We start from the raw sequence: 12108 nt of genomic DNA, 5'->3' as shown, positions 1-12108 counted from the left end.
GCTACTGATAACGACGAACAACAACGATAATGTCCCCTTCCGTTAACATGCTTCCTGTGTGTGAAGCACTTCTCAAACGTCACTTAAGTTAACCTTTCCTACCCCCTAAATAGAGAGAGGCTATTATTGGTTGAATCTTAGTGATGAAGAGACCGATGGCTCAAGAGAAGTGATTTTTCCAGGGTCGCATAGCTATTAGGGACCTGCAAGGCCAAAGGATAGCCTAGCAGAGGAGCTTTAGCCCTCAAACTAGAATATCCACCACCCTCAAAACCACTCCTGCCACCCTCCACCACCCCCAAAACCACCCTGGGTAAACACAGCTAGGGGAGAAATAATGTGCTTGCTTCTAAACACAGCTGGTACTAATGGATAAGCTCCTTACTCCTTCCTACCCGTCTACCCACCCCAACCTCCTATATAGAAATTATGGAGCTACTGCCAAACAGAAATTTAAAGCCTGGGGATTTTCTGAGGCTCCTTCTGGCTCGGCTGGTTGGATTAGTGTATTGCTTCTGGCTTCTGATGATGGGCCTGGTGAGGAAGGTGGGTAAGGAGTGAACTCTACAGGTGACCTCAGTGGTCCTGATGTCATCTTTTCTATCATTTATCCTCCCATGGTCTGCCCCCTCGCTCAGATTCTTTTTGTTTTGTTTTGTTTTTCTCTTTTGAGACAGTGACTTGCTCTGTCACCCAGGCTGGAGTACAATGGCACAATCATAGCTCACTACAGCCTTGATCTTCTGGGCTCAAGCTATCCTCCCATCTCAGCCTCCTGAGTAGTTGGGATTGCAGTCATGCAACAACACGGCCAACTAATTTTTTCTTTCTTTCTTTCTTTCTTTTTTTTAAGAGACGGGTCTCACTTTGTTGCCCAGGCTGATCTTGAACTCCTGGACTCAAGGAATCCACCCTCTTCAGCCCCCAAAGTGCTAGGATTACAGGCATGAGCTGCCACCCGTGGCCTGGCTTAGGTTGTTGATAGTTGGAAAGACATCCTTCTGTGCAGGTATCTGGCTAAAGAGCCTCAAGGGTCTGCCAGTCCCAACTTGAAGACTCCCTAGACTGGGGAATCTTCCGTCATGGCTATAATACACTGTTGTTAATGTTCCCTGTTATATCGAGAGAAAATTCAGTAGCTCCAGGACATGATAATGCTTAAAACATGCCATTTTTTCAGTGTTCCTTTATGAACACTTCGCATGCATTATTTTATTTAATCCTCACTACAGTTCTACGGGGTTAGAATGAATCTCCCATTCCTAGACAAGGAAGCAAACTCAGGTTAAGTGACTGACTCAAGGCCATACATCTATGTGTTAGGTAGGGCTGGAAGATTCTGTGATTCAGACGGTATGTTTGGAGAAGCCCAGGACTCAGATTTTATCCTGGCCTGACTGCCTGCTGTGAGCAGAGTTGCTCAGTAGGAGTGAGTTGATTATTATCTCCTTCCTTTAACTCTCAGCCACTGAGGGCTTGATTATCTGGCTTCAGGTAATGGAACAACAACCCCTGCCCTCCCACCCCAACAAAGACCCAGATAGGTCGAAACAGGCCTGAACTTCCTCAGTGTGAAATGGAGTCACAGCCCAAGGCATTTCCCTTTTCTGGGTCAGGTTCCTCATCTAGCATGCAGGGAAACTGTAATTTTTCCCTTTTCTAGAAATAGCAGCTCAGTTTTCCTCTGGAGAACCATCTCTCTGCTCTCAGTCCATTATGTTTTGAGTGAGACAAATTCCACTTAGTGCCATCACGGGTGTATTAATATTAGTTCATTTAATGGAACAGTCCAGGGGAAGTGCTTGCTCCTGGCATTGCTGGAATCAGGTACTGATCATCGGAGAATACATTTATCTCCATTTTACAGAAGGCAGCTAAGGTTCATGGAGACAATGATTTGGCCAACGTCACAGGCCCAGTAAGAGGGATTGAAAATCCAGGTCTGCCTGACCCTAAAGCAGGAAACTCTGCCTAGTGTCTCACTGTGGCTTGTTAGGGATCCTGGGGTACCCTTCAGGGTCTTGGCTCTGAAGGAAAAGCATTCCTCTCCGAGGGGACGGGCTGTGTTACCAAGGAGGTGTGGCCAGATGCCTGACGGGGCGTGGCCAGGGCCTGGGGCCGTCAGAGCCGAAGGGGCGGGGCGGCAGCAGCCGGCGTCTAGGTAACTTCAGCGCCTGCGCAGAGGCTCCCCAGCCCTATCCCAGGCTGGGACTCAAGCGGGACTTCAGCTCCGTTTTCGCTGCGCCGCCCGCGTAGGTCACTTCGGTCGGATTCCCCGCCTGTCTTGACCATGAGCCGGTGCGCCCAGTCGGCGGCCGTGGCGGCCACAGTGCCAGGTGCCGGCGTCGGGAACGTGGGGATACGGCCGCCCATGGTGCCCCGTCAGGCGTCCTTCTTCCCGCCGCCGGTGCCGAACCCCTTCGTGCAGCAGACGCAGATCGGCTCCGCGAGGCGGGTCCAGGTGAGGGGCGTGGGTCTGAGAGAGGAGGGCGGCGAAGGGGGCGTGGGTCTGAGTGGGGAGGTGGTCTGAGGGGGGCGTGGGTCTGAGTGGGGAGGTGGTCTGAGGGGGGCGTGGGTCTGAGGGGGGAGGTGGTCTGAGGGGGGCGTGGGTCTGAGGGGGGAGGTGGTCTGAGGGGGGCGTGGATCTGAGGGGAGAGGTGGTCTGAGGGGGGCGTGGGTCTGAGGGGGGAGGTGGTCTGAGGGGGGCGTGGGTCTGAAAGGGGAGGTGGTCCGAGGGGAGCCTGGGTCGGAGGCGGGTCCCGGTGAGGGGCGTAGGTCTGACGGAGGAGGGCGGTCGAGGGGCGCGTGGGTCTCGGAAGCAAAGGCATCTGAGGAAGAAAGAGCAGTGGATCTGAGAGGAGAGGACTTTTGAGGGGGCTGTGAGCCTGAAAGGGGCAGAGATACGTGTGTGAGAATTGGCATTTGGAGGATGGTCAGAGCGAGCACGGAGGAGCGAAGATGCAGGGAAGATGCGGACCTGAGAGGAGGATCCGAAACGGGAAGAGACTCCGCGGGCTGGTGGCGCAGGCTACCTTCCATGCCCCCGAAGGGAGAAGAATCTGTGAATCTGTGACAGAAGCTTCAACTTGAGTTTGTGAGTGTAGTGGGAGACAGATCTACCACGGAAGAGTAGGCTTGAAGAAGTCTTTTTCTTTTTTCTTTTTTTTTTTTTTTTTTTTTTTTTTTGCCTTAGGAAGGAGAGGAGTCAGTATGGGATGGAAAGAGTGAGGCAGAAGGCAGAGCCCAGGTCTGGGATTAGAACAACAGGAAAGGCTGTAATGATTTAGCGGAGCAGGAGCATGCTGGAGGGTAGGAAGTCAGAATCAAAGAAAAGGGACAACCGAGTCAGCTCAGGGTGTTCAAGATTTTTTGGTCCAGAATCAATCTTCACCTAAAAACTTCTCCAAAACAGAAGCATGAGTAGTAGCCCAGACTGTTTTCCACTGCTCAAAATGACTATACTCTCATGCAGGAAGGGACTTTCCTTTCCTCTCCTTTCCTTTTTCTTGTAAAGGGTTCCTTTTACCATTAGCAGTTGCACTCTTTGGACTTCCTCTTTGTCGAAGTTAGTGATCAGAGAACAAGATAGACCCTGCTTACCACATTTGTCCTACATGTTCTGCAGGGGGAAAAAATTTTGAAGTTTTCTTGTGCATCTCACACGTTAGTTTGGATTTGAAGCAGTATAACATTTGCAGTCCGCTTGAATGCACTAAAACCATTGTCTTTTACAGTGTGGGAAGGTTAAGTGTGGAGCTAAGCAACACAGGTGGTGGCTTGAGTACTGGTAGTTGAGTGTCTGGTTGAAGAAGGGTGTGAGAGAGGAAGAAGATGAGGAATATAGTAATGCCATTTTGTAAGGAAATTAAACATTTAACAATTTGATCTTCATGTCTTTAAATGAATATTCTTTTTGTGTCTTGACATTCTGAAACATTTGTAAATACATAGGCCATTGTTCAAGATTAAATTTAGTCCAATTTAGTTAAATCATACTTAAAAATATGCCCATCTATTTGACTTCATATTTTGGAGAGAGCCTCGAAATAGCATGTTTACAAATATATATATTGCACCTGGAATAAATTATTAAGTTTTTTCATCACCTGGTTTGTTACTGCTTGAAGATCTCTTCCAAATAACTGTCTGAGAATTGTGGTATAATGGAATGATAGCTAGTCAGTCATAGGACCTGGTCATTTATTAGTTGTGTGACTTCGCCCAAGTCACTTAACCTCTTTGAACTACACTTTTCTCATCTATTAAATTGGAATATTAATAATTCAAAGCAGGATTAAAATTAAGTGAAATAATATATGAAAGAATCTGGGATTGTTCACTGATCTTAATATTGATAATTACCCTATTATTTTCTGCAAAGTATAGACTGTACTTAGAATTTGCTACTTGGATTAAATGGGCTTTAACAAAGTCTGGATATTAAAAATACTTTTTTATTTATATAGATCAGATATACCAATGTGGTTTTAATGACTAGAATAATATGGGTAAAGGGAAGATTTGAATAGGCATGGTAGAAAAACAATGTCTATATTATCCAGTTTAAAAGATTGGACATACTTTCATTTAAGTATGGCTTCGTATGATTAATTCAGACTAAATTTAATCTTAAGTGATGATCGATGTCTTGCTTAAGGACTGTTGTCCTCACATTTCACTAAGAAAGTTAAACAAACAAGTACAAAAATATATATTCCCATGTTTAGTAACTGTAATGAAGGAAACCCAGAAAATAAGACTGAGAGAAGGCCACTCAATGGAGATGACATATTATCAAACAGAAATATGATGGGGAATCCTCTTAATTTGTCAGCAAGTTAACTCAAAATTGACTTATTATTAAGCACTATTATTTGTTGCAAACCTTGAGATGGCACAGAAAAAAAAAAGTTGTCTAATATTTGGCAACTTGTTCAATTAAAATCCGTATTGGTTGCTCATGGTAGACGTGAGTGACTCTTATGATAACATACTTGAACTTCATTAAAAGTCTTTCTTCAGGGTCTATGCTATATTGTCCTTTCTTTCATTTAAGATTATTTCTTGGTCTTTTAATAATGATAACTCTTCAAAGAGAATCCCAGCTGTGACCTACCAGAGTCACTTGGGAATTTGAGTCATGGCATCTTCTCCACAGTACTATTCCCCAGTATACCACCATACTTCATTGCACCACCCATTCAAATAAATATAACATTATCTAAAAATAGTATGCTTACCATGTACGCAGAGCTTCAAGAAAAATCTGGTTCCAAGATCCCTACTATGTTATAGTTCTGAAACTCCTACCCATTTAATCTAATACATATTCTGTTTTATAGGAAATAAGACTGATAGCAAAGTTTCATTATATTTGTAAGTCAGTTTTCAGGTGAAGGATAATTTAACAGGGCTAGTTTTAGTCTCAGGAGTGATGGAGTAGCTTAATGTAGACAGATCTTTCCATATATAACAATTATAAACCCTAGTCAAAATATGAAAAAAAAAAAAAAAAACTACATGAAGGCACTATAGAGCAATACAAATCATACAGAAACTGGAGGGATTTGTTGCTTGAAATAATAGTGCTATAATATATAACATTACCCCTAACTCCCTTTTTCTCTGAAGGTTATCACTTGACACCATGAGAAGGGACTGCTAGAAAGCCTCAGTCTTACTGGCCTAATGTATCAGAGCACAAAGTTCAGGACTATCAGAGTGGCTAAAAATTGAAGGAGGAAATCCCAGAAAGGAGGAAGCTAGAAATGAGGGAGCCCCTAAATTGGCATATAAATTCCCTCAAAACCTTGGCTGATCCCTGAACTGTGTATTTACAAAGGAGTCTTGAAAAGGAACAGCAGAAAGGAAGAAGGAATGTTAACAGCTGAAAGGAAAAAGGAAAGTAACAGCTGAAAGGAAGAAGCTGAGCAGACACTTCAACTGGTTAACACAACAGGGAAAGCACATTTAGAATCCCACCAATTAAGAGGGCCCTGGCGAACATTTCAGGCTTTACACTGAAACCTCACAAAGCTGATACCATAGGAGAAAAGCTGTATCCAAGGACTAAGGCTTCAGTCAAAGACTAAGGTCTAACTTCAAACCATTTTTTCCTTAAAAAGTATAAAACTATGCCTTCACAAGGTAAATGTAACCAGCCGGAATTTTACCTACTTGCTAGGACAGAGATCAATACTCTTTAGAAAAGGGTAACTGAATCCAGAATATCTGTAATATATCATCCAAAATGGCCACTATACTATAAAAACTATACTAGACATTCAAAGAAATAGGAAAGTGTGACCTATGATCAAAAGAAAAATCAGGCAATAAAAATAGACTCTAAGATGACCAAATGTAGTACTTTGCAGAAAATACTTTAAAGTAGCTATTATAAAAATGCTCAAGGACTTAAAAGTAAAGAGTGACATAATGAATGAATAGTTGAGGGGAGCTTTAGCAGAGAAATAGAAAATGTAAAAGAGAGCCAAATGGGCATTCTGAAACTGAAAATTATTATATCTGAAATGGAAAATTAACTAGATAGGCTTAACAACACATTGGAGATGGTAAAAGAAAGTGTCAAAGAACTTGAAGTTAGGTCACTAGAAATTATTAAGTCTAAAAAGCAGAATGAAAAAAAATTGAGATGAGACATCAGCAAAATTGGTGAAGTAAAGGCCTCTGAAAATTATCTTCTCCATAAAAACAATGAAAACACAAATATTTATCAGAATCAACTTTGTCATAGCTCTAAAAATTAACCAAAGGCTTTCAACAATCCAAGGAGCATTTATTTAAGAGTGCTGACTCTTGATAAGAATAGTAGGCTTTGTGACAGTTTTTTGTTTTGTTTTGTTTTGTTTTTTGTGATGGAGTTTCGCTCTTGTTACCCAGGCTGGAGTGCAATGGCGCGATCTCGGCTCACCGCAACCTCCACCCCCTGGGTTCAGGCAATTCTCCTGCCTCAGCCTCCTGAGTAGCTGGGATTACAGGCACGAGCCACCATGCCCAGCTAATTTTTTGTATTTTCAGTAGAAACGGGGTTTCACCATGTTGACCAGGATGGTCTCGATCTCTCGACCTCGTGATCCACCCGCCTCAGCCTCCCAAAGTGCTGGGATTACAGGCTTGAGCCACCGCGCCCGGCGGAGACAGTTTTATTTTATTCTCATTCCTCATCCTCAGCTCTGTAGTAGCGTTAGAAACCAGCTTTCTGCAGACGTAATGAAAACCAGTAACCTGGCAACCACTAGAGGGGGAAGAATAGTGTTGGAGTTTCTTCAAAGCCTCATTCCCAAGGAGTTGTCATTATTGGTCAGTCTAGTGGCTGCCTGGAAGATCCCCTTTGCCAAACTGTCTTCATGTGATTTGTCTTGGTGCTTACACAATGCAAATAGCCTTTTCTCAAGGGTGTTTGTCAAAAACAGAAGAAAGTGAGTGCAGTGGTGCACACCTGTAGTCCCAGCTATTCAGGAGGCTGATATGAGAGGATTTCTTGAGCCCAGAAATTCAAAGGCAGCCCAGGCAACACAGAGAGACTCCGCTTCTTAAAAAATAAAAATAAAAAACTCAGAGGCAATTGCTTAACATCACAGCTACCTGAGGCAGTGGATAACAGTTGGAATAAACAGTAGGCTAGCCAAAACCTTAAAAGAAAAGGCTAGGGGATGAAATGATCATAGGGGACTTTAAAAGCTTTGACATATTCCTAGGAATTTTGAAGGCTCTCCACATAAGTAAGGCTTTGTTCATGCTTGAGGCTATGCACATGTCCTGAAAATATCTAAAAATACCCTAAGTTCTCACCTCTGACTAACCTTGAGGCTCTGTACTAGCAGAAAGTGAAGGCTAAGTCAGAGTTGTCATCTGTCACCTGACTGTTTATGGTGTGCCCCAACATGTACACAGAGACCCTTTGCAAGCATCAGGAAACTTACTGGTTTCAGGTACTTAAGAAAATCTCTAATCATTAACTGATTACTAAGGTACCTGGACAGAGACTTTAAATTTAGTAGCCACAGTGGCAAAGAATACAAGCTTTACAAATTAGTTTATGAAATACACTAAACAAACAACTAACAACAACGACAAATAGCAATCACAACAAATCCTGGTAAGGGATGAGAATCATTTCCAGAGTTGCTATATTATTTAAGATGTTTAGTCTTCATTTAAAAATTGCAAGGTGTATAAAGAAAAATAAAGTATAGCTTACAAATAGTTAAAAAAAAAAAAAAAGCAGTCAATGCAAACTTTCCCTGAGCAAGCCCAGACTTTAGTCTTACTCTACAAAGACTTTAAATCAGATATTTAAAATACGGTCCAATAAGTAAAGGAAACCATGTAAAAAGAACTAAAAGAAAGTACAGAGCAGGTTATCACCAAATGGATAATATCAATAAAGATGGTGTGTGTGTGTGTGTGTGTGTGTGTGTGTGTGTGTGTGTATTCACTAGAGGGGCTCAACAGCAGAGTATATCAAACAAAAAAGGAATCAGCAAACTTGGAAACAGGTAAACTGAGATTATCTAGTTTAAGGAACATAAAGAAACAAAAGATGAAGAAAACCGAACAGAGTCTCAACATAGGGACACTATCAACTTTACAAACAGATTCATAATGGGAGTCCCAGGAAAGAAGAAAGGGGCAGAAAGAATATTAGAAGAAATCATGGCCAAAAACTTGATGAATTTGGTTAAAAACAGTAGGCTAGCCAAAACCTTAAAAGAAAAAGCTAGGGAATTAGATGAGCATCTAATCTGCCTACCCAAGAAGCCCAAGGAACTCTTAAGAATAAACTCAAAGATATTTATATCTACAGATATCATAATTAAACCATTGAAATCCAAAGAAAAATAATCTCAAAAACAGAAAGAGAGAAGCAACTCGCTATGTACAAAGAATTCTCAACAAGATTAATAACTGATTGCTCATCAAGAGCTACAAAGACCAGAAGGGAATAGCAGGATGACATTTTCAAAGTGCTGAAAGAAGAAGACTGTCAACAAAGAATTGTATAGCCAGAAAACTATCCTTAAAATGAAGTACAAATGAGCAAAAGCTAGGAGAATTTTTCATTAGCACACATGCCCTAAGATAAATAATAAAGGGAGTCCCTCAGGCTGAAATGAAAGGATACTGGAAAGTAACTCAAATTCACATGAAGACATAAACAGCAGTGGAAAAGGTAACTACATGAGTAGATATAAAGGACAGTACAAATGTAATTTTTTTGCTTGTAAATCTTTATTTAATCTAACTTTTAAAAGTCTACATAAAACAATAATTATAAATCTGTGTTGATGGACATACAATGTATTAAGACATAATTTGTATAACAATAATGCAAATAGGAGAAAGGAGGGAATGGCTCACAGTTTTTGTGTACTTTTGAAATTAAGTTGGTTGCTCCAAATCAGATAATGATTGTAAGTTAAGATGAAAACACATAGGGCAATCACTAAGCAAATACATTTTTAAATATAGCAAAAGAAAGAATGAGAGAATTAAAATAGTACTGTAGAAAATATTTAACACAAGAGAAGGCAGCAATGTAGACATAGAGAAATAAAAAAAGATATAAGACATATAGACAACAACTAGAAAAATGTCATATGTAAATTCTGCCTTATTAGTAATTACATTAAATATAAATTGATAAAACAACTCAATTAAAATGAAGATTGGCAGAATTGATAAAAACATGTAACCGTACACCTCCTTAAAGGGACACACTTTATTTATTTATTCATTTATTTACGTAGAGGCAGAGTCTCACTCTGTCGCCCAGGCTGGAGTGCAGTGGTACAATCACAGCTCACTGTAGCCTTGACCTCCTGGCTCAAGTGATCCTTTCATCTCAGCTTCCTGAATGGCTGCCACTATAAGCATGCACCATCACACCCAACAAATTTTTATATTTTTTTTATAGAGGTGGAGTCCTATATTGCCGAGACTGGTCTCGAACTTCTGGGCATAAGCAGTCTTTCTGCCTTGGCTTCCCAAAGTGCTGAGATTATAGGTGTGAGCTACAATGCCTGGCCAAGAGACATACTTTTGATTCAAATACACAAATAGTTTGGAAGTAAAAAGATGAAAAATGTTATACCATGCAAACAGTAGCCAAGTGAGAGCTGGCATGGTTGTATTACTATTAGATAAAATAGACTTCAAGACAGAAATTTTTGCTAAAGAAAGACATTTATAATGATAAAAGGGTTGATTCATTAGGATGTAATTATAACCATATTGCATCTAACAGCAAAGCCCAGAAATAAACAAAGCAAAAAGTGGCAGAACTGAAGGGTGAAATAGACAATTCAACAATACTAAAAACTTCAATTACTCAATAATGATAGAAGGTAGAACAATGAGACAGTATCAACAAGGAAATAGAAGACTTGAAGAACACTGTAAACCAACTAGATCTAATAAAACACTCAACACTAGCAGAAAAAACATTTTGCGTTTTCTGCTGTTGGAGCATTTGCCAAGGTAGACCATATGTTAGGCCATAAAACAACTCTCAATAAATATAAAGTGGTTAAAATAATACAAAGTATGTACTCTGACCACAGTGGATTGAAAATAGAAATCAATAACAGAAAAAAAAAGTTGGAAATTCACAAAAAAAAACATTGAAATAAATTACTTCTAAATAACCAATGATTCCAAAGTAATAATAAAACAGTAGAGAAAAACACCACCACCAAAAGTTGGTACTCTGAAAAAAATTTGACAAATATTTGTCTGCACTAGCCAAGAAAAAAAAATGAAAGAAGACTCAAATTAAGAGAGAACAATATTACTGACTTTTCCAAAATAAAAAGGATTATAAGAATTATACAAACAATTGCATGCTAACAAATTAAATAACTTAGTTGAAATGATCAATTTCTAGAAAGACACAAAATACCAAAACTGATTCAAGAATAAGTAAAAAATCAAATAGATCTGTAATAAATAAAGGGATTAACTAGTTATTAAAAACATCCCACAGAGAAAAGTTGAGGACCAGATGGCTTCCCTGGTGAACTCTACCAAAGGGTTAAAGAAGAATTAACCTTGAATCCTTGGATCCTTCACAAGTCCTTCCAAAAAATAAGAGGGAACACTCCCCAACTTATTCTGTGAGGCCAGGCCTACTCTGATACCAAAACCAAATAAGGACACCACAATAAAAGAAAACTATAGACCAAGATTCATTGTGACTATATATGCAAAAATCCTCAATAAAATACCAGCAAACTGAATCCAGCAACTAATAAAAGGGATTATACCATGGCAAAGTGGGATTTATCCTAAAAATGTAATTCTGGTTCAATGTAGAAAAATTTATATGAGCACCATATTTATCGAATAAAAGGCACAGGATCATTTTGACAGACAGAGAAAAATGATTTGATTCCCATTCATGATAAAAGCCACTCAATAAACTAAGAATGGAAAGGAATTTCCTCAGCCTTATAAAGGGCATCTGTGAAAAACAGCTAACATTATACTTAATAGTGAAACACCAAGAAGTTTTCTTCTAAGATCGGAACAAGAGAGTGATGTCTACTCTCATTACTTCTATTCAACATTGTAGTGGAGGTTCTAACAAGGGCAATCAGGCAAGAAAAAAAAGCATCTATATTGGAAAGGAAGAAGTAAAACTATCAAGATGACATGATTTTTTAAATGTAGAAAATCCTAAGGAATGCACAAAAACACTTGGAGCTGATACAGAAGTTCAGCAAGATGACAGGATACAAGATCAATATGAAAAAATCATGGTATATTTTTTCACAAGCAACAATCTGAAAATGAAATTTAAAAAACAGTTCAATTTAGCATCAAAAGGAGTGAAATACTTTAGCAACAGAAGAATTCTACACTGAAAACTACAAAATATCATTGTATTCTGTATTCATTGATTTGGAAGACTTAAACTGTTAAGATAATGATACTCCCCAAGCTGATCTACAGATTAATATAATCCTTATCAAAATATCAGCTGGCTTCTTTATTTATTTTGCAGAAATTGACAAGCTAATTTAAAAATTCATACAGAAATGCAAGGGACTACAAACAACCAAAAAACTCTTGAAAAATAAAAACAAA

General features: G+C 39.7%; 1 protein-coding gene across 1 annotated transcript in view; it reads left to right on the top strand.

The window, feature by feature from the left end:
• The first annotated feature begins 2172 nt into the window (after positions 1 to 2172).
• LPCAT2 (lysophosphatidylcholine acyltransferase 2) overlaps positions 2173 to 12108 on the top strand; it is a 92207-nt gene continuing 82271 nt past the window's right edge. The window contains exon 1 of the mRNA XM_039475306.2: positions 2173 to 2461. Within this exon, the coding sequence (XP_039331240.1) occupies positions 2291 to 2461 (171 nt within the window). The 5' untranslated portion in view covers positions 2173 to 2290. The remainder of the gene's footprint in view (positions 2462 to 12108) is intronic.

This window comes from Saimiri boliviensis, chromosome 1 (assembly GCF_048565385.1).
Source record: "Saimiri boliviensis isolate mSaiBol1 chromosome 1, mSaiBol1.pri, whole genome shotgun sequence".
Classification (NCBI taxonomy): Eukaryota; Metazoa; Chordata; class Mammalia; order Primates; family Cebidae; genus Saimiri; species Saimiri boliviensis.
The sequence above is the reverse complement of the archived record's forward strand: the minus strand, read 5'-3'. Positions and strand labels throughout refer to the sequence as shown.